General features: G+C 40.3%; 1 protein-coding gene across 2 annotated transcripts in view; it reads right to left on the bottom strand.

Annotated features, from left to right (window-relative positions):
- Positions 1–21,265, bottom strand: part of mon2 (MON2 homolog, regulator of endosome-to-Golgi trafficking) — a 33,715-nt gene extending 12,450 nt beyond the window's left edge. For both annotated transcript variants that reach the window (XM_085462406.1, XM_085462407.1), the window contains exons 1-20: positions 20,736–21,265; positions 12,783–12,846; positions 11,623–11,750; positions 9,081–9,212; positions 8,864–8,993; positions 8,576–8,673; positions 8,126–8,251; positions 7,459–7,653; positions 6,962–7,086; positions 6,557–6,696; positions 6,274–6,427; positions 5,729–5,919; positions 5,304–5,385; positions 3,084–3,265; positions 2,342–2,454; positions 1,269–1,373; positions 904–984; positions 718–791; positions 398–488; positions 149–250 (exon numbers count right to left, since the gene is read on the bottom strand). In XM_085462406.1, coding sequence (XP_085318532.1) covers positions 149–250; positions 398–488; positions 718–791; positions 904–984; positions 1,269–1,373; positions 2,342–2,454; positions 3,084–3,265; positions 5,304–5,385; positions 5,729–5,919; positions 6,274–6,427; positions 6,557–6,696; positions 6,962–7,086; positions 7,459–7,653; positions 8,126–8,251; positions 8,576–8,673; positions 8,864–8,993; positions 9,081–9,212; positions 11,623–11,750; positions 12,783–12,846; positions 20,736–20,843 — 2,421 coding nt within the window. In that variant the 5' untranslated portion in view covers positions 20,844–21,265. The remainder of the gene's footprint in view (positions 1–148; positions 251–397; positions 489–717; positions 792–903; positions 985–1,268; positions 1,374–2,341; positions 2,455–3,083; positions 3,266–5,303; positions 5,386–5,728; positions 5,920–6,273; positions 6,428–6,556; positions 6,697–6,961; positions 7,087–7,458; positions 7,654–8,125; positions 8,252–8,575; positions 8,674–8,863; positions 8,994–9,080; positions 9,213–11,622; positions 11,751–12,782; positions 12,847–20,735) is intronic.
- Between the last annotated feature and the right edge of the window lie 1,388 nt (positions 21,266–22,653).

Raw genomic sequence — 22,653 nt, 5'->3', positions numbered from 1 at the left:
GACTTTACCTTGAGTACCAATTTAACAGGTACATTTATTTATTAAGCTAAAATGATGCGATATTTGATCAAAGAGGTACAGGAAAAATAGACTGTACCTCATTTAACATGAAATGTACGTGTAGGCTTCTGTTCTAAGTAGTCATTACCTCCAATAAGTGGCCTGTCAGTGGTCTCCACAGGATCTCTATGCGATCCATGTTGACCAAACCGGTTTCAAGCAGCTTGGCGACTGCAAACAGAGACGGCTCCTGAAAAAAAACATAACACAAAACAGAAGGTGTAGAAAACCCAAAATAAAACACTGGATATGTTTCACAGAAGCACAAGTTCCTTATAAGATTTGAATCAAACTCAAATCTCTTCCTAAACATCAGTCAACTAGAGAAACCGTTTACCTTGTTGTTTCCATAAGCCATTTCCATCGCTTCCAGGGAGAGGGAACAGAGAGCATTGATCAGGTGATGCAGGGACACATCATCCAGGTACCTAGATGACAGAAAAATACTTATTTCAGATAACATGTGCCTATTCTGCTTAGCATTAATAACTTAAAATTCTGATTTTACAACAGGCAACACTAGCCTATCTCTCTAAGAAAATACTGTGCTCCTTCCCAGTCATATTTATTAACAAATGGTTATTGTACATATCCATTTTAAGATCATCAGGTAAGTAAGTAAAGTATCTACATATGCTCAGGCACACTGATCCTTACTGAGAGCTCTCGAACAGTCTGGACAGGATGTTGGAGATAACAGGCAGGTCTGTCATCACTGCTGTGGTCAGCACCTGTTTAGGTTGGAGACACACGATTAGCATGTAAGCCCATCACCTTCAACAATGAGCTGGGAAACATAATGTGCAATACAAGTTCAATACAAAGGTTATAAAAAACACTGACCGTACTGGGGCCCTCCACTGCTCGACCAGGCTTCAAGGCACCACCCACGCCTGGCTTAAGCCCGAGGATCCACACTAAGTGCTGGGAGAAAAACAGAAGGTGAAGGAGAGTTGAAGAAAAGTTCATATCAGGTCTTGAAAAAGTACACCAACATGCTGAAAGACATGTATTTTTATGTAAATGTGCTAAGAATGATTCCACTTTCTCTCTGAGAGGTGCATAAAGCACAATGCAGACAGTGCAAGAACAGTTTTGTGCATTTATACATGGAATGGATTTGTATGTGACGTCTAATTACATGAGAGTGTGTACATATGTGCGTGGTTGCAAGTAAGTAAGCGTGTGGCTGTAGGTGGTTGTAGTACCTGGAGGGTAGCCAGTACCAGCTGCCAGGAGGTGCCCAGCACGGCTCCGTGGCAGTGAGCCAGGTTGAGCAGGGTTCGCATACACTGGATGTTTTTGGCAGTCAGCTAAAAGAGGGAGAGAGTAACGTTACAGTCAATTCTAAGGCACACTGTATATTACCAAGTGAGTCGCATCTATAGAACAAGTTATTATGACTTATGACAGTATTCCGTCTCACCACAGGCAATGAAAAGTGTGTTAACAAAAAGAAGGTGGTGGAAACGTAGTGTAAAAGCAAAGGAAATGAAAACAATATGCTAACATTACTATAGGGAAAACTTTAAACTCTGCATGATTATTCCAGGTCAGGATCGAGGTCACTGTGCAGGTACTTTTAAATCTTTTTGCCCTCAAGAAACATTTCAGCGCACAAGCATCCATGTCCAGCATCTATTAAGAACTATCGACCTGAACGAGGCCCTGACAAAGAAAAGCATCTTATTTCACATAGTCAATATTGTCGGAATATACTCTACTATGCACATTGATACTGGCGATACTGCTTAATATGGTTAAGCAGTATTACCTGTTTTGAAGCTGGGGTTTTTTGTTTTGTTTTGTTTACAGAGATTCTGAACATATTTATTTACCGAAACCTTCAAGTACCAACAAATTAAAACCATTTACTTTTACTTAACTCATAGTTCAGTGTTGGATGTATTCATTTCATTTTATTTCATTTATTCATTCATTTCAGGCACAATAAAATACATATATTGAACATAAAGTGCACGAAACTTTATTTTTTTAAACTTGATTGTTTGGAGCCGTTTGGACTCACCAAACTGCTGCTATTTGTTTATTTATTGTGGAAAAGTGGTTTTCCTGCTTTATCTGGATTTAACCTGCCCAACAGCAAGAGCTCCGCTGACATTGTCTCCATTATGGAAGATTATTGTTAATCTAACTTGTTTTGATAAAAAACACTTGTGAGCTTTGTTTTGGGAAAACTACTACACAAATTAAAATGTGAAAATCTGTTACACTTATCGAGTATGTAACCACCAAGTCTTCCAAATGTGTGCGTCCTTACCACAACAGTGCCCTGGGGCTGGGCAGTTAGTGGCTGCCCCACAGCCACCACCTGCTGATGAGATTCACTGGAGGGGCTGATAATCTGCACGTTCTGGCCCTGGATTGAATAAGCTGTGGAGAAAACACACACACGCACCCACGCAAACATATTGTTACACACGCGCACACGTAGAGGAGTCAAGGTTTTTGAGGGGATTTTGTAGCAAGCTTACAACATGCAAGAAAAGCTCTCTTAATTAACTCCAAGACAAACATCCCATCGGTGAGTCAAGACCCAATTTGCCGGCTTTATCTCTACAAGCTGATATGCAAATAGTGAGAGTCTGAGCGGCCGGCTTGAGAGCAGCTGTGTGTGGACGCCTACGTTCCCCAGGCACATTCTCCTTGGTGTGTCTAATTAGAAGCCACAGTGAAAACTTATGGATTAATGCAACAAGAGCAGGAGAACAGGGACAGGCAGAGTGCCAACAGTTTACATGTTGGGCACATCTTACCCATGTGGGAGATTAGACCTGCTCATTAAACACATGTGACCAGAGGCCATCCCTCAGGGCTTTACATGGGGACTTTTAATGGTTTGCAGTATAAAACATGTATTTGCTCTTGCAATTCTTGGTGTGTACAAGTGAATAACTACATGCCTGACATACTTGTACAACAAAAATAGAGGTTATATGAAACTTGAGTCCCCTTGAAAATGTGTTTTGTATTTATCTTTAGATGCATTCTCAGTCACCCACCTTTGCTGGAGAGGGTGGCCGCGTTGCTGCTGAGGACAGTTAGGGCGTAGTGTGGGGGCAGAGAGGCCTTGCAGATGGCCGTTATAAAGGCATCACGAGGTGTCACCAGGCCGAGACGGCCACACAGCGAGGCCATGGTCAGCTCTGCTTTCAAGATGTTCTCAGTCGCTGTCTCATCAGTGCTGAACACGCAAGACGTGAGAAAAGGAAGAAAGAGGACAGAAAAGTGAAACATAACACACTGCAGACTGTATTCCTTATTGTCTAATTTAATATTTATATCCTAAGAAATGCTGCCAAGGCTATATTAGACCTTTTTTCATTATTAGAACATGATAGGATATGTATAGATAAACCCAGCAATGAAATTTGAATTTCTTTCGAAGTACTTTTATGACCAAGTGAAGAATTTTCAACATAGCACATCTAAACAAATGAGTCTTCTTTAGAAACCATCAATTATTTCTGTTTGCACACAATAATAAAAATGAGCAGAGTTTGTGTTATTAGCAGCTGAAAAGCTGACCTTTGCAATGATGTGTTTTAACTTTGTAATGCTCAAAACTTGTAAACGCAAGTTAAAACTGAGGGTTTTCTTCCAACTGACTCACTGTTTGAGCTGTCACATGAGAAAGCATCATGTCAAAAACAAGAAATCTCTTTTGACTCCACAAAAAGAATTGCTAATGCTCACAAAGCAGGAGGTGGATATAGAAAGCTATCACAGCATCTCCAAGTGTCAAGAACTGTAGTGAGAAGTATCATTAAGAAATTCAAAGAGAGCCACAGAGCCTGACAGAGGCAGGAAGCTAAATATTTCAAAGGCTGGAAAGAAAACTAGTGACAAATGTGTCTAAAGTCACAACTGCTAGGGACTTAGTGAATCACTAGAATACTGCACAGGAATGGGCTGAGAGGTTGCAGACCAAGAAAAACACAGGAAGAACAGACACTGAAGTATGCTGAGGACAACCTGGACTGGAAGTGCGTCCTTTGATCAGGTGAGATAAAACTTGAGCTCTTTGGCCACAGAGACGCTGCTTATGTTTGGAGAAAGAAGGGAGAAACCTACAACCACAAGAACTCCATCCCCACAGTGAAACACATTGCTAGGAATATTATGTTGTGGGGACCAGCAAAAAATGATGTTTGCATCAGGGGGACTAATGGTTTAATGCACGGCTGTGTAGCGGGCTGTTGTGTTAAAAGATGCAAACCCACATTTGCGACTTAAAACAGACCCTGCACTACAAACATATTTAGGAGCAGCGTATGACAACCCTAAGTCCAGGCAGCCTCCAGTTTTTCAGCAAAAATGCTGATAACACAACAGAAGCAGTGATGGTGATGCTGGCAAAGTTTAATGTCAGAGCCAGAGTCTACAGCGTTACACGCTGTGAACAGTAAATAGGCAGAGCCATTACTGAGACAGTGAACTCAGAGTAAAAGAAAACATGTTTCTAGCATCCAAAACAGCAGCACCAAAACATCTGATCACCATTAAAACCTTAACTGGGAAAAAAGTGAGCGGGAGTCCTGCATCGAACCACCTGATCAACAAACTGAAGAAAAGCAAACTCTGTAGCTGCTCCATCCACCGCTGTTAGTTTTACACCGTGAAAGATGTGCACAGGTTGTATTAAAATATGAACAGTTAACTTAGTCTGACACCAGATACCAGACTGGTTAAATTATACAGCTCGATGAAGGCTGAGGGCGCCGTCCTATTTAACATGGGAGCGACACCTGCAGCTAACGGAGAAGTGACCGCATTAGAGACCATGGTCACGCCATATTAATTTCAAGGCTTCTGTATCGTTTTCCATTTTGTAAGTGAAATCATCTGAAATATTGTTTTAATTAAATTGCATGACTATTTAAAAATATAAAAACACAAGCCAATAAAAAAAATAAATAGGCCATTAAACTCTAAGCCACTGACCTGAGGGTTGTTATGTTGGACACAGAGCTATTATTAATATTCATTAATAACTACAACATGATAATGTCTGTTTCAGCAGCACAAAAACTCACCTCCTAGTTCTATTGAACAAACACTTGAACGGGAAATTAAATGTGTATTTATCTGTTAAGCATACATCGTGCGTTTAAAGTAATCTTTAATGTGGTGCAATTTACAAATGACTAAAGCTTTAAAACGTTCCTGTCTGAATCACTGCTGTAAATATATAACATGTCTGCTGACTCCAGAATCCGTACCTGGCATCCAGCAGCAGAGACAGTGCAGCCAGGAGACCGCACCAGCAGGCGTTGACCATCTCCTCCCACACCAGGTGAGCCCCTGAGACAAACAAAACATTACGGGGTTTATTCCTAAATACTATCACATCAGTCTGGACAGTCTCATGTTGGGGAAAAAGAAAAGAAATTGATCATCTCTAATTTTTTTCCACTTCTTATTTGAAATTATAAAGAGGTTCGGTTATAATTGTGGTCACTAGAGTTTGTACAAGTGCTACCACCCAGAATCATGACAGGCTAGACCATTATACACACCACTCCTGCTTCCCCATCTCCATATGTCTGCTTTCATATATTTTCAACTGATTAATATCCTTCTTGTCAGGGTGTATCATGAGAATAAAACGCTCCAAAGAACATTTTTTCCTTCTGTACATTCTCACCAGGTTGCGGCTTCCACTCCTGGTCAGGGTGAGCTTCTCTAAATTCAGCAGCTGCCTCCTCCTCCGCGGCCAGTTCTCTTTCAATCATGGTGGTGATGCCCCTCACCAGGTCAAGCAGAGCACTGAAGGCCACTGACATGGCGTAGCCCTCTGGGATGGATGGGGGCTCAACCTTGTCCAGCATCTCTAAGCTGGGAGAGAGATGGAGAAAGAGAAATGAGGTGAAGTACATGAACTGAAGTTTCTGTCTGGAAAATTGACATATAAGAGCTGCCTCCTTTTCCAAGACCATTAACATATTAGGCAGCCATTTCTTTTCAGCAAATAACTTTTGATCTGCTGTATCATTAACGTCAGAAACAACATCTTGGGGGAAAAAATTAATTTAAAAAATGACAAGCTTGTCTATATTTATGCCACTTTGCAGCACAAAGCTAGTCGGTCCTGGAACTGTTTACTTTCTGCATCTGTGACTGGAATTACATCCTTATAAACACACAATAAATAAGGGGAGATTATTCAGTATGTACAAAAGAAATTCTTACTAGGTGGCCTTGGCGCTTCCCTGGACACTAACAGTCATAAGGGGGATCCAGGTACCACGGTATTCAAATGCAGCCTGGGTAGTCAGGGTGCCGCTGACCCCTCCTGTGCCTGGACCGCCTTGTGCTGTGCCTTGAGCACCTGAACCCGACCCACCTACAACAAAAGCCGGAGAGGAATGAGGTAAGGGGGTATAAGTGCAGTAAATCTGAATTTCAGGCCCATTTGAACACATCTCCTTGACATCAATAGAAATTCTAAATAAGGACAACTCAGTCAACTTACCAGCTGGCGCGCCAACAGCAGCCACGTTTCCCGCATTGGGAACGATGAAGAGGGACTGGATGAAGGATCCCAGGGCATTGACAATGTCTCTGAACACTTTAGTGGAGTGCTGCTTCATGTCATAAGACTGGCAGAACGAACTGAAACAGAGAAGAGCAGAGTGAGATCACAGCAGTGTGGGGTTGTATTAGAAAGAAAAAAAAAAGGACACTTCAGACTTTGCCAAGTTTCATTAGGCCAAACTGCACTCTGAGAAACAGTTAAACAACCTTAGTCACAAAAGGGTTTAATGAATGTAATTGTGCAGAATCAGCTATATTTTTTTAAACTAAAGTAGGAAAAAAAAAACGTAAGTTTCCAGACCCTGTAACTAAAAATCTGTGTTGTTTTTTTAAAGCTGCTTACCGTAACAAATGAGGCTGCACACACAGTCTGTGGACTGATTCCACAGCCACTGCTCTGAGCCACTGAGGCTTCTCCCCATCCAGAAATTTCACCAACAGAGACAAGAAGATCTCACACTCAGTCACCTGCAAGCCAAGCACACACATATCAGACTGAAAGTGATGCAAAATCTCTGAATACCTTCTGGCTTTGTGGAAGTGGAACGGCTTTTTGATCAATTTGAGCAAAAAGAAGAAAAAAAAATTCCATCTCAAAAATTGAATAAATGCCACTAAATAAAAACAGCTGGAATGCTGAGTTACTCGATTGTAGTTAAGCTCATTAAAGTGCTTGGAGGAGAACTAAGACAAAACTACTGCTTGGGTAAGCCAATGCTAATCTGACTGGATCAATTAAGTGCATCAGCTCTGTGCTTAAGAAAATCCCATAGACATAAAAAAACAACCATCAGACAACTGTTTTGACCACCCAACCATCGCAACGGATCAGTTACTTACCAGTAAGCTGTAGAAGTGCTTGATGAGGACGGAGACCACACGCAGCAACCTCATGCAGATGGGGAAGTAAGGTTTCTCCACAGGAGCTGGTGAAGCAGCGCTGCTGCTGCCCTGCCGGAACTTGATGTTAGGGGAGAAGAGCTTGATGACGAGGGGACAAACTCTTTCTTTTAGCAGGAAACTGAACTCCTGATGCTGGGTAGGAAACAAAGGGAGACCAAAACATCCTGTGAATTAATTTATTTTATTGTAGAATGTTTCATTAAGAATTTTATTGAAAGGACAAGATGGATCAGATGGATCTAAACCTTTTAAAATAAAAAAAGTTGGAACCTAACAATGAGCAGACTTTTCTCTTTTTTGCCACTTCTGGTCTGACACCTTGTTTTTGGTCTAGATCAGGGGTGGGCAATCTCAGTCCACGAGGGGCGGTGTCCCTGCAGGTTTTAGATCTCACCTTCGGTCAACACACCTGAAGCACATGATTAGTTCGTTACCAGGCCTCTGGAGAACTTCAGGACATGTTGAGGAGCTAATTTAGCCATTTAAATCAGCTGTGTTGGTTTGAGGACACATCTAAAACCTGCAGGGACACCAGCCCTCGTGGACTGAGATTGCCCACCCCTGGTCTAGATGTTCACAAACTCGCTCTTTTTTCTCTCTTTACCTGCAGGAATACACCGGGGAAATCATTAAGAACAGACTCCAGCAGCTCAAGGCCAAACGTCCGTGTCATCTCTGTCATCCCCACCAGCCAGTAGGGGGCGTCAGCATTCACCAGCTGGCACAAGTCCTGCAGGAAGGTGAACAACAGCCTTCAAAACAATGCAGTGTTGTCCTACCCACATCACAGTGGCTGAAACAGGGCTTTGACCGAGCTCTGCGTGAAGAACAATCATCATCACATGAAAGTGTAATGTGGGTGAAAGACTTCAAGACAACCGAATCCCTCTTTAAAAAAATTACTTCATTTCAGAGATGAAAAGAAATATTTCTGAATTAGTTTTACTGGACCTCAATTTGAGATTATAAGAAAGATCTCAAAATCAGCATCTAACCAACTCTGACAAGAGGGCAGGACGGCTTATAGAAGGCTACCGCCCCCTGGTGGACATACCTGAAACAGCATGTATGCATCCTTTGCACTGGGTCTCAAAGTGCTAACAGACCGGCGGTTGGTGTTTCCCTGGACAGGAGGGGGCTGCTCCACAATGCCTTGAGGTTAAATACAAAATACATTACACAGTAAATTAGCTTGCAATTAAAAAGCATTTTTATCTATGTTCTATTTAAATAGCTTAAGGTGTAAAGATGTACTTTTCAGTTTTTCACACCATCTGTAATATTAAGCATCTCAGAATTTTACTGTATCATCTTCCTACTTTCAGAACCAATGAACTCTAACCTTTAAAGCGCTCGTCCTCAGCCACCATCCTCTCAAACACCACGGTGACAACTTGTCTAACGGTGGCAGCTGCTGTGTTGTTGGTGATGTTGTCCTTGGTGAAGTGCAGACGAAAACACAGCACAATAGCCTGGGCACAGGGGAAAAAACAAACTACTGCTACTATACTGTTCATCCATATAATACATGCAAACAGTGTGTGTGTCTATGCTTTTACCTTGGATAGCACTTCATCATGTACAACTGTGTTGGTGGTCAACAGGACGAGGACTGTCTGTAAAAGTTTCAGCTCTTCCAAACCATTTTCCATCAGCTGCCACAACATGTTGATGATGTTCCCTGCTGCTGCCTGTTTCACAAATACACACACACAACTAAAGTACATAGCCACACTCTGAATTTAGGAGGCATTATCAGAGTTCCTAGCTGATATCAGGCCTTTGGCTTGCCCAAGGTAACAGCCATAAATAATAGACATGCACAAAAACACACTCTTGTGGGAGCAGATGGTTGTGCCTGCTTGGGGTTACAACATCACCCAGTTCAATAACACCAGATCTCACTGTCAGTTTCTGCTGATAGTAAGTGACACCGCACGTCCTTTCTCAGGGTCAAGCTATCCAAAATAAATCTACATGCATCCCCCTAACAGCTGCTTTTATGTGTAACTGGCTCAATTCACAAGATAACAAACAAACTCAATTTTCAAATATGAACGCGTCTTATGCTCTGCCACAGCCCTGCCTGAAGGCACTGCTTTAGTCGTCTACTCTCCTCAATGCAATATCTCAGCAATGCCTTAAGGAACTTCTGCAAATTTGGCACAAATGTCCAGGTGGATTCAAGAATGAAATGATGTGTATTTATTGCTGAGATCTCCGTGAATAGACAAGACATGCTTGGGGAGATAGATGGGAACTAAATCTCAGTTGGTTTGGAGAGGCCTGTACTTCTTCACCATCCTGTCTTTCTCCTATGTCCCGCCTACTTGGTGTGGTTCACCTGTCCTCTGCTCCTGGCTGCTTTTGTTAGAGACCACCGTTTTAGGGGAGCTACTCCTGCATCGTTTTGTTGTTTTGGCCATGGAGGTTCAAGAAGTTTAGGATTTCTTTTTCTTTCTTTTTATGAAACGAAACAGCACAGGTTAGAAGCTGCTTTCTGTTTTACTGGATTGACCTGCATCAACCCGCTCCCCACGCTGTGCTGTTTTTGTGTGCAAACTTTTTTGTATTTGTAAAATAAAATACTAAACGCTTAAACTCTCAGTCTGTTTAACTAACATTACTACCCATCTACTACTGGTGAGTGGGGGAAATAACAATGAATCTGAATGATTAAAAATGTATTATTCCTTTTAATTCACAGTTAAAATTCACAGCTATTTTCAAGGATACAGCTTTAAGAAACAGCCATTTTTCCTCTGGTCAGCAACAAGGGTTTAAATTTAGTTAAGTTTCTTCTTGGATGTCCTGGGATTCAGAACATTTCAGTGTTTGAGGTAAACTACTGCGTGGAAAGAGAGAGACAGAGCGTGAGAGCGAGATCTGTGTGACAAAAATAGTTGATAAGAATTAGCGCTAAGTAACCCAGCGTGACCAGTTCTGACAAAGAATTTTCTCAGGGAATGCCGAGCGCATCTTTTCTCCCACCAAAGGAAAAAAAAAAGAGAGCTTTGAAATCTATTTTAGTGTAATCCAACAAATGATGATTAAAATGAAGAAAGCCTGCTTTGCAGTGTGCTAACACCTCTGGGGTAACATCTTGGAAACCGCTCACATCTCAGGTCTGCCAAAAGCTGCGTTGTTTAAAAGGTCGAAAACCCCTACACCCATTTCACAGGCTACCATTAAACGACGATTTCAATTTGGAAGTTATTGTAGCCTCCCCTTTCCTGAGATCGGTACCTTATTCCACTCCGTTTTTCTGAGTTGTTTAACTGCCACTGCGCATAAAGATGATGTTAAACTGTTCAAGTAATAGATTTTCTAGGTCAACGGGTTTCACGAAAATGAGCAGTGGAAGTGGTAAAGGTGGTCTGCGCCTTTGCGCCAGGAACGAGGTCAAATTAAATTTACACTGCTTGATTGGGTATTGATGTGTTGCAGTGCTTGCAGTATTGACCCAATTGGATATCAATCAAGCCTTAATTTGTCCATGCTTACACACTGAAGGTGAGCATGAAACATTGAGGTTTAAAACAGTCTTTATTTACTTCCAGGTAATCAAACAAAAAACAACAGAAGGCCACAACCCGAAAGATTCAAATAATGCTAAAAAAGAAAAACAGCACATCTACTTTCCGTTGTTTTTAATGAGTCGTTCGATCACAAACTCGAAAAATGTGTTTTTCATGGCTGTGTTCTCTATAAAAGAGTTTTCTTCGCTTGGGAACAACCTTCCAACAAGGACGCACGCACCGACTCGCCACTCTTTGAAATAACAATCACACTGTATTTGTGAAGCTCAATGTCACACAGCGGATCAGCAAAGGCCTCTTACTGAGTGCACCTGCCAAAAGCAACTCACCAATGAGTGCATTAGTCTAACAGCCTGATGATTATTATTGCATTTATTGTGATGTGTGTAAATTAACATGTATCAATCAAACTGTCCTCAATTCGGCACTGCTTGTTACCACACTGTGGTTTTATTTGGCCTTCTACACACTAGATTCCCTTCTTGTGTACACATCTGCAGATCATACATATGAAAATATAAATATCCTATTTTCAAATAAAAGGCTAGCTTATAGCCCTCACCTCAGATACGACCTCATGGGACATGAGTCTCTGGATGGCAGCCAAACACAGCTGTGTGATCTTTGGCTCTTTGGTGCCACAGCCCATCAGGAAAGGCTGCACAACCTCTGAGCTGTTCTCCTTTAGGGCTGCAGGAAAAAGGGACACAAATAAAGGACACAAATAATCTTTTTTTAAAGATGTCATCATGCAATTTACTTCTAATAAAATGCCTTAAAGTAAAAAAAAATAAATACATGTGTTTGCTTTTGTTTTGCTTCTGATTTCATGAAGTCTGGTACTGCAGAACGAAAACTTTGGAGAGTAAATGAAAAGAATACATGGAGGTATCAACTTACAATAACAATTATTCTCAAGTGTGAATCATGCAACACTATTCTAGCTCAACAATTATAATAATAAAAAAAAGGTACCCATTTTGCACTGAGGTTTTTATCATCTCATTTTAAACAGCACTTAAAAGTGAAAAGTGCATTATTTCCTTTTCCAGTAAACTGAATTTAGGTTCACCAGTTATTTACACCTGCACAACAGGTTTCCCAGTTAATCACCATAAAGTTGATGCGTCAAGTAGACTTAAAGTTGAAACAGTGAACAGTGAGCTGCTGTACAGTTCACAGCTACAGAGGGGCAGCAGGTTGTGGACAGTCATCAGTGGAACTCAGGAAATGTCAACTATGTGTCAACTCTGCAAATGCTACCAAAAAGCTAGACTTGTTTACAGAGACGGCGCTAGAACCAATTTTCCATACGAGTGCTGAGAGACCAGCCCCGTTTGAAAATACTTCAATAATTCAGAGCAACAAGCTAGAAAGAGCCAGAAAAAGACTGCAAACAAAGCTCAGAGAGGAGGGAAATAAAAGACTCATTTATCATATAACTTAATAAACACAATGACTTTTTTTGTTTGTTTTTTTTGGGGTGGAGTCAAAGGCCGTTTGTACATTTGGCTGAATGCATGCATTATGAAAGGAAAATACATGAAAGCCCAGTGACTATTTCAGTCTGTCACTTGTATGCAGGATGCAGTTGTGTGAACAGAAAATCATGAATACTGCCGTCTCCCTGAACATTTGAATATAAGCTTGTTGCAGTTTAAAGCACTAGCTCTGCACACATAGCCAATTGAAGAACAACTAAGTACTTCTATTATCACTCACCTGCTAATATGTCTGTGTTCCTGGCTGCTATCGTCTTAATCTTCACTATACCAGACTCTGCAGCCTAGAGAGGAAAGAGGACAGACATTTAGGTAACTGTTTGATGTGACATCAAATTGAAAGGTGCTGACAGTGCAGCATACATGCACCGCTGGTGGTAGACATGGCTACTTGTAATGGTGGGTGTAGCGGAAAATAGGAAGGCCCAGTTGTAGAAAAACATCTTCATCTTATGAGGAACACCCAGTGAGGTATTCCTCTAAGCTTGAGATGTTCAGAACAGCTGTGAGGAGCACTGTCAAGAATGGGGAAGGGTAAAAGGAGGAGGATGGCAAGTGGGGACGGAGAGGCCGCTCTTATCTTTCTTCAACAACTGCATGCCACGGCAAGCCTCTCAAGATGTTTTCTTTCCCATCTTTGCTTCCCATCAATACTCCACTCCTCATTCCTACATGGTTTCAATTTTAACTGTAATTTCACTTCTTGCCCCAGTTGTTCCACATACAAAAAACACCTGTTTAGACATGTTTTAAAAAACTGTTTAAAACTTATTATGAGCAGTTCTTCTCAAAGGCCGTCTGCAGGGCCAGTACTGCCATCTGTCTTGTATTTCTCCTCACGAAAACAACATAATGCTTTAACCTTTGTGGCTACAGAAGTACACACACTGCCTTTTTAAAAGGCTGGTATAATTTTGGCTAAAGAAAGACATTTTTAAAAAAGGCACACCTCTTTGGATTAGGCACCACTGACGGGATAAATACTGTAACAACATGATTACAATACACCAACATGTCACAAAAGTTGAGCCACTTTGGAGGATCGCAATTCATAAATTACTAAACGGCTGGTAACAACCCCTGCTTAATGGCTAAGCTTTTTCAGAAAATCTTTTACCATACAGCTCCCTAAAAGTTAATCTCTTAAAAAAAAAAAAAAAAAAAAAAAAAAAGCTTCTCTCCCTCTTCTCCTTTTGTTCCAGAAACCGAACCATAGCGGCTTGCAGGAAAATGAGGGGAGCGCAGAGAGCTTTTTTTAGTCTGAAATAATTGCAACCTTCCTGTTGCTACTTTTGATATTTCCATCAGCACAGACGAGTGAAAAATCCAGCATCAGAACAGCAAATTCTGGCTTTGCATAAGCTGTGACAGAAAGAGTTTCAGACTGCAACAATTAGTTACGACACAATTATACAGCATATCAAACATGAGCCTTTGCTGTTAACTGCAGGCCAGGATGTGTTGTCCCATCTTCACAACTGTGAACCCCTTATAACTATACAATAAACACTGTTTAACTGCTCGTTAACATAAATACGTAATCAACCAATCACATGGCTGCAACATGATGCATTTAAGCATGTAGACATGATCAAGACCTGCTGAAGTTCAAAGTGAGTATCGGAATGGAAAAGAAATGTGATTTAAGTAACTGTGAACATAGATGTCGGTGCGAGACAGGCATGTTTGAGGATTTGCAAAAAAACGACGATCTACAGGCATTTTCTGCACAACCATCTCTAGAGTTTACAGAGAATAGCGTCAGTTCTTTGGGTGAAAACGCCTCAGTGATGTCAGAGGTCAGAGGAGCATGGCTACACTGCTTTGAGCTAACTGGAAGATAACCACTTGTTACAACCAAGGTGTTTTTCAGGAGAGCATCTCTAAATGCAAACACATTGAACTTTAAAGCAGATGGGCTTCAGCAGCAGAAGACCGCATCAGGTTCCACCAGGTTTAATACACTGCAACCTATTGAGTATTCATGAACGTTTCCATCCCTTTATGGCCTCAGTTGAACCATTTTCTGATGACTCCTTCCAACAGGATAACGCACCATGTCACAAATCTCAAATTATCTCAAACTGGTTTCCTGACAGCAAGTTCAGCGCATCTAGATGACCTCCAGTCACCAGATCTCAATCCAATAGGGCACCTTTGAGATGTGGTGGAACGGGACACTGGTATAATGGAAATCCAGCTGAACAATTTGCAGGAACTGTGTGATGCTGTCATGTCAATATGGACCAAAAAATCTCTGATGAATGTTTCCAGCACCTCGTTGAATTTGCATCATGAAGATTAAAGCAGTTCTGAGGGGAAACGTGGGTCCAACCTGTTACTAGCAAGATGTAATAAATGAAGTGGCCAGTGAGTGTATTTGCAACCTGTGCAACAACAACTATCTATTCAACTCAAAAGAGAGCACTAGAAATATTGCAGCATGCAGACAAAGTCGTGGGAAATATGTGCGCACTTTGTTAAGTCAAAGTTTTTGACGTTGTGATGAGAGAGTGGATTGTACTTTTTAAAAGGCCTGCCTTTGCCGAAGTAGCCATATCTGTTAATAACCACAGTGACTACTCTATAAAAATGAAAGGAGAACTAAAGGCATATATGAACTGACAATCTGTGTGTCAGTTGAACAGAGACAAGCAAGTTCTCTAATTAGAAACAGATTGTGTGTCCTTTATTCCGCCTCCAACTGAACCCTCCCATATGAAAAAAATGCCAGTGAGTTTCCACAAAACCATTAAAACTTTTCACAATAAAAATATTTTCACATTAGCCTACTAATTGTTAGAGTCTGTGGTTGACAGGAAGTTGCAACATTTCTCCCCAGCAGACAAACTGATCTTTCTCTCTGCTTCCTCATAGAAAGTGCTGTTTAAGCTTTCTAGCGTAAAAAGTATCCCCTCCACTTGTCTCTGGAAAACTGTCAGCATTAAAAAGCCTCCACACTGTTGAGGATAATACCACTGGCCTGATGATGCCATTGCAACAGAGAGAGACACCAGAAACTGTCTATGTTAATACATGAGTTCTTTTATTGGTGTATCTGAAAGTCTATTCAAAGGTAACTGCAGTGTTACTCTAGTAAAATTTATCAGTTAAAAACCTTGCCCTCTTATCTATGTCATAAAGTCAACTATTCTGGTATCACTGAACAGATACATTATCAGTCACATTAAGCAGCACGCTGCAGAGAATCCCTGGCTGAGAATTAATTCTTTGAGTTTGTATCCACCTTCAAAGACACTTGGTATGTGTTCACTTTAACAGCTTTCAAAGCAGATTATTTAGGCCATCACTAAACAAAATTCTGAATGTGCTCAACACAAGGAAAAAGTCAAAAGGTTACTGCTTTTCAGAATAGACATCATTTATCTGCTAATCTGATACCAACCACCAGTATTTTATTATTTGACCATTATCAGTATCATGTGCAAAACACTGTGTAAACATGACCACATGTGGGATTCGAGGACATTACATAAAGAATGAGATGCTAAGTTTGAAATCTCAGGACTTGACTGGGAGTACACAAACAGAAAAACTAAAAAAGTCATTTAGTACTTCTTACTCTTCTTACAACTAGTCCATGCATTCATCTTTAGCAGGCTTGACTACTGTAACAGCATCTATACAGGTCTACCTAAAAAGTCAGACAACTACAGCTCATTCAGATCTCTGCTGCTCGAGTCCTCACTAAGACCAAAAAAGTGGATCACATCAGTCCAGCTCTGAGGTCTTTACACTGGCTGCCTGTCCATCAGAGGATAGACTTTAAAGTTCTGATGAGGGTCTATAAAGCTCTGAATGGTTTAGGACCAAAATACATCAGTGACCTCCTGACCCAGTATGAACCTTCCAGATCCCTCAGGTCATCTGGATCCGGTTTTTTATCAGTTCCCAGAGTCAGAACCAGAAACGGAGAAGCTGCATTCAGCTTTTATGCTCCTTATATCTGGAACAAACTCCCAGAAAGCCTCAGATCAGCTGAAACACTCAGTTTATTTAAATCCAGGTTGAAGACTCACCTATTCTCAGCTGCATTTGAGTAAAACACCAAATCCACACTTTTAAGCTTAAATTTCAAAACTTACATTTTAACTACTGGTCTTATCTACCGTTCTGATTTTATGTACTGTTTTTTTAATCAATTTTAAATCATGCTTTTGTTTTTTAATGTCTCTGTAAAGCACTTTGAATCACCTTATTGTTGAATTGTGCTATATAAATAAACTTGAGGAGTGGCCGAAGTCAAACTGACCCTGATCTACAAACCAGCTTGTGTCGTCTAAAAACAACATTAGCGAAACTCACAGATTTACTTCCTTAAACATGTTGTACTGTGAGACTCTAAACTGAGTAACTTTCTGAAAGGCCTTTTTCAATGTAACAGTGAGAGTATAGTCTGTATAGTATATAGAGCAGGGCGATATGTCCAAAAATATCTATCACGATATACATTTGAAAATTTTCAAGGCTGGCTGGAAATAATTAGTTGACACTCTTGTAGGATTGCTCTCTTACAAAATAATGAACATTCTCTAATTTTTAATAGTAATTTTATTTTAATAGAGAGAGAGAGAGAATATCAACCAAAAACCTACAAAACATGACTTAGTATTTGGAGAAACTCTAATTGGCAAGCACAGTGGGAAGACATTTCTTGTAGTTGGTCACCAGGTTTGAAACATCTCAGGAGGGAATTTAGCCCACTCCTCTTTACAGAAACTCTAAATCCTTTAGGTTTCTTGGCTGTCACTTGGCGACTGAAGCTTCAGCTCACTCCACAGATTTTCCATAGGAATGAGGTCTGGAGACTTGCTATGGTCACTTCATGACCTTAATTTAACATGTTTCAATTTATTTTAGTTTTTTAGTTATTTATTTTATCTTATCTCATTTTAATTTTCTTTACTTATGCTATTAGCATGTACAGCACTTTGTGAACTCTGGTTTTATGTTAAAGTGCTTTATAAATAAAGGTGGTATGGTATGGTATGGTAATTTGCTTCTTCTTTGTTGCCTTGGTAATATGTTTCGGGTAACTGTCATGCAGAAAGACTCATCCAAGACCCATCTTCAGTTTTCTAGTTAAGGGAAAGGAAGCTGTTGATATATGGCCCAAACCATTAGCCCTTTAGTTTGGTGAAGTCCTGTACCATGCAGCAAGCTCTTGCCTCAGACAGAGGGTGACTGATGGTCATTTCCAAATAACCACATTGACAGTTTTCACCTTCTCACCAAGCTTCTTGCTGGTGGCTGTGTGCAGCATTTTTTGGCACCTGTTTGGTGTCACACATGGTGGTGGAAAGGTTGGATTGGAAGAAACTGATTTTGTGGACAGGTATGCTTTAGACACATAATGAGTTGAGGTCAGAAGTATCTGTAATCTAATGAATCAATCAATGGGTTAGGGGTAGGCTTAGGCCAGATTCTTTCTGAATTGTAGCAGATCAATTTTGTTTCCCACCCAATGACATGCAAATTAATTTGTAACTTTTATACAATGAGTTTTGTCAGAATCTTTGGCTGATATAATGTTTCTCTCCATTAAAATTATATACCATAAAAAATACAGACTGTTCATTTGTTTGGAAGTGACCACAAAAATTCAAGTGATCAAATACTTATTTCCATTTCATTCATTATTTAATTGAAAATGTATATAATAATTTGGTTGTAGAATAAAAGGCTATTCTATTCTATTACATTACATGTGCTGTTTTTGTAAGACAGGCTATGAGTGATTGAGGGAGAAGAAAAAAGAAAAACAAACAAACAATGTGATTCGTTCTCTTGCATGTAGTGTCACTGTGGGAGATGGACTGAGAAACAGGAGAGGAAATGGAATGAAGACAGTCTGGGAAAAAGCACATTTTGTTCTTCAGTAGTAAAGCTGCAAGGATTTGAGATTTTAGTTTTACAATTAAACTACAGACATAAGTCCCTTAGAAGTCCCTAGAACAGTTCTCTAAAACGTAGACGCTAAGGATGAGGGAAAAAAATGGCCACATTAGCACGATGAAAAAGCTGCACAAATCAATTCAAAGAGCAACCACAGTACCCTGATTGTTTCTCGCATGACAACATCGCCGCAAATTTAACCATGACAGTTTCGATTGGAAAACGTTGTTTCAATCACAACACCATTGATCAGAGCGGGCGGTAACTCAGGTTGGGAGGAACATCAAAAGGGATCTCTTCAATACTCTGATCCCTTGGGGGAAAAAAGCCTGATAAGGATGGGAAAACCTCACTGATGATAAATCAATATTTGAAGCAACTTCATAAGACCCCTTAGGCAAGGGCCAGAAATCAGTTCAACACGTAAGATCAGTCGCGTGCCATGTCTTTTGATGGCCATACCACTCATTTTGAAACATCAACCACTGAAGTCAATGGACTAAATCTGTAGTGAGCAAAACACAAAGGAAATGGAAGCACTTGCTGAGCTATTTCCCCTTTTTTTCTCCATGGGAATGTTGCTTCTATCCAAGGTGAACCCTGAGGGGAAACAAACTAAGCTGCCATGGCATGATATGAATTGCTCTGCTGAGCTGGCTGACGAGTGCTGCTGTGGTCACAAAAGCCTCACATAAAGACGTCAGCCTCGACTACCAGCGGTTGTTCCAATATGAATACTGATGAGTTACAAGTGTTGCCGACATTGTTGTCTATGCCCCCGCATATGCCTGCTGTACAGTTAAACTTGACATTTTATCATGCTACTACTGCTTACATTTCTAAGTGAAATGTTCAAGTGTACTTCTTTTGTACACGGCCTTGTATTGTTTGTGCTCCAGTCATTGAGTAATCAGAAATGTCACCAACAAAACAGTGCCACGCAACAAAGCCAGTGTGAAGGCCTTAATAATACAGTAAGTCATTCAAACAACAATGTGTGTGTGAAATCACTTGGCTGTGTCAGTAACTAGCAAGCCTGTTGAAACCAACTCTCAGTGTCAGACTGCAGACAGGACAGGTCAACAGAGGCCGAGTATCACCAAAGCCCTTAAAAACAAAGACTTTTTACTTTAAAAAATAAAGATAAATTGGAATAAAGGTTTTAAGGGCCTGTTCGCTTATATCATGAGAATCACTCCCTGTCAAATGATATCTGTGGCATCCATGCTCATATCACATCTGGTTTTAAAAATGACTGCGTTTCCCATGTATCTTTGATTTCTGCAGCCAGACACCTGCATGGACTCTGAGTCTGAGTTAATACAGTTTTGTATTTTCTGATTACTTTTTATTATATTGTTAGTTTTCCTTTTTAAGTTTCAGTGAGTTTCCATAGCAGGTTGACTGGTTTCACTTTAGTTTTTATTAATTTCAGTGTTAGTTGTAGATCTTTAAAAAAAATCTGTAGAGATATTAAAATATAAACAGAACCTTTTGAATGCTGACTCAGTCTTGTAGACATCAAAAGCCTCAAAAAACATGATCATAAAAGCCTCATCAGGCAGTTTGTGATAGCAAATTTTAACAAATTAACAGATAACAAAACTAAGTATATTTCATCTATTATACATTTTATTTTAGTTTGTTTTTCCCATTCAAATCGCTTCTAGTTCTAGAAGGTCTAGTTTTTATTTTAGCTAACTAAAATGTTTTCTCACATTTAGTTTTACTTAACTATAATAACTTTGATGTGAACCCTATGCAAGGTGGGTGACAGTGGCCCAACCACTCTTGCCCAAAGATGCTAGCATCAAATAAAATACAAAATAAAGTACATTTACATTGCTTGACTTGAATAGTTAGTTCACCCCATCCCCAAAATACACGTTTTCTCACTTTTACTTGCCTTTTTATAGCCACTGAAAATTTAACTTCAGTGTTTACGCCTTTGACATAAGTTACATCTAACAAAGATACTTAAAGTGTAGCTACGTAAAAAAGTTTAGCTCGGTGTTTTTGTGAATCTGCTTCTGTTTAAACGCATTACACCAAACATATTAAGCGTAGGGAGGCCCAGCAGCTGATACAACTTATGAGAAGTACAGTATGGGAACAACTCAAAGGCCCCACGGTTGCTGTGACAGAACGAGCGCATACATTTTTTAATGTAAAACCTAATAAAAACATAAAACGAGCTTCACAAACGGATGCAAACTGCTAAAAATCGGGGCTCGGTGAAGCTAACTAGCAGGCTAACCTCTTTGACAGGGGGGAATTTCTTCTTGCACTCCATGGAGAGAGACCGCAGATCCGTCTGCATGTTCTCTAGTAATTTCTTCACCGCCTCGGGACTGCTGGTCGACATCTTTGACGGCGCCTTTCGATAGAAAACCTCAGAAATACTTTAAACGTTGAAAGGAATGTGGGAGCGCGGTCGCCCCCCCACCACCCATCCACCGTGGGGGGATATAATCCGTCACTACTTTATTCGCCTCCCTCGGAAAAGGAAATAAAAACGCTGCGGTCCATTGATACGGGATCCCACTTCTGTGCTTCGAGCGCCCGTGCGCAGGTGAGCAGCGATGACACCGGCATAAGTCCGACCTCCTCACAGCCAGCTGACATTAGCTTCAAGGAGTCGCATCGTTACCCTAAATTTCTGCTTCTTACGGCTGCTTACTAGTCGAAGATATCTGCTAAATTGAGCAGTCTGCCATCAGCGGCCGTGTCAGCTCCACTTTCTTTCCCACAATGCTTCGCTGGACACTGACACGTCACTTGGACTTCCGTAAACAGTGGCGTATGCAGGTGACTGCAGCGACCCCTGCAGGAAGAGATCGGCACAGACAGATAGCCACGAAGCACACAGTAGTCTGATCTGGACCACGGTATCAGCGCTTCTGCTCGGTTACCTGTCCACACACACCACCTATTGGCCCGGAAAGAGGCTGCAGGAGGCTGTCTAGAAATGTCTTTGCAGTGCTTACAAAAACAAGAAAAAAAACGATTATTGACAATATCAAAAATTTTATTATTTTAAGAAATACGTTTAACTGACTAATTAAGGTTCAATTTAACTGAATATAACCTAAAATGTTTAACTTGATTGTGCATTAATTCAGCAATTAAATAGACAAGCATTTGTGAGTAGTTTGTCTTGACATCAATGTAGTCACTGCATTTACTTAAATAAAGAAGCTATCGGTTCATGAATGGCACTTTTTAAACATAAATGTGCCTCCCAGTTAATTGTTATCACAAGATATAATGCATGAAAATGAATCGTGAGCATTATTCACCGTGTCTATTGTTTGTAAGATAAATAAAAAGAAAAATAAAGAAAAATATATCTACAGTCTACAGTCACCCAGAACTGCTTGTAAGTTTCCACTTAAAGCTGCACCAAGTTTCTGATTTTCTTTTCATCCAGGTTCAGATTTTTTTATTTCCAAAATAAATATGTAAATTTTGGTCTTTGTTCTGCATCTCACATGGATCCCTTCACCGGCTGCTTTCAGTGCTGCCTTGCTAAGGAATGCAATTTTGTCTTTGGGGAGGTGGAGTGCAAAGTTTCACACCTTAGACTCATTTAACTGCCAAGAAAAGAGTGGAAAAACAACCCCAATATTATCAGAAGCACAGTAACAATCCTTTTACAATTGGAGTGGAATTATTACTTTCGAACATATTGGTTCTGTTAAACCAATCATTAACCAGATTAATTCAGTGTTTTCTGTATCAAAACAGCTTTAGAACACATTTACCTGGTGTTACACCAAGTAATTGACACCAAATAGCTTGGTGCTGCACTCCAGCCTGTACCTCACCTTTTCCAGTAACTCACACTTCTGACACTAAATGTCAAATTGTGACATTTTACTTCAGGACCACATGCCAAATCCTGTCAAAACACTAGAAGAGAATACCCCAAGCAATTCACTAATATTTCTGAGGATTTTCACCACTTTGAAGAAACGACAGAGGAAGTTTTTGTGTTAGTCATACCATCTCCTCAGGGTCACTGCCTATAAATACTTTCTTGTATAAGAGATTCTGATGTTTTGTTTTTGAGTTTGTTAAATGCCTGTCATTCTTTATACTGATGTAAGACAATGTCTTCTACTTTGAAGAGCCAAGGGCTAAAACTAAATTCATAAACCTCTACATTTTTATAT

The sequence above is a fragment of the Copadichromis virginalis genome, linkage group LG7 (genome assembly GCF_057382275.1).
Source record: "Copadichromis virginalis isolate Kocher_CV1m ecotype Utaka linkage group LG7, C_Virginalis_male_GT1.1, whole genome shotgun sequence".
NCBI lineage: Eukaryota > Metazoa > Chordata > Actinopteri > Cichliformes > Cichlidae > Copadichromis > Copadichromis virginalis.
The sequence above is the reverse complement of the archived record's forward strand: the minus strand, read 5'-3'. Positions and strand labels throughout refer to the sequence as shown.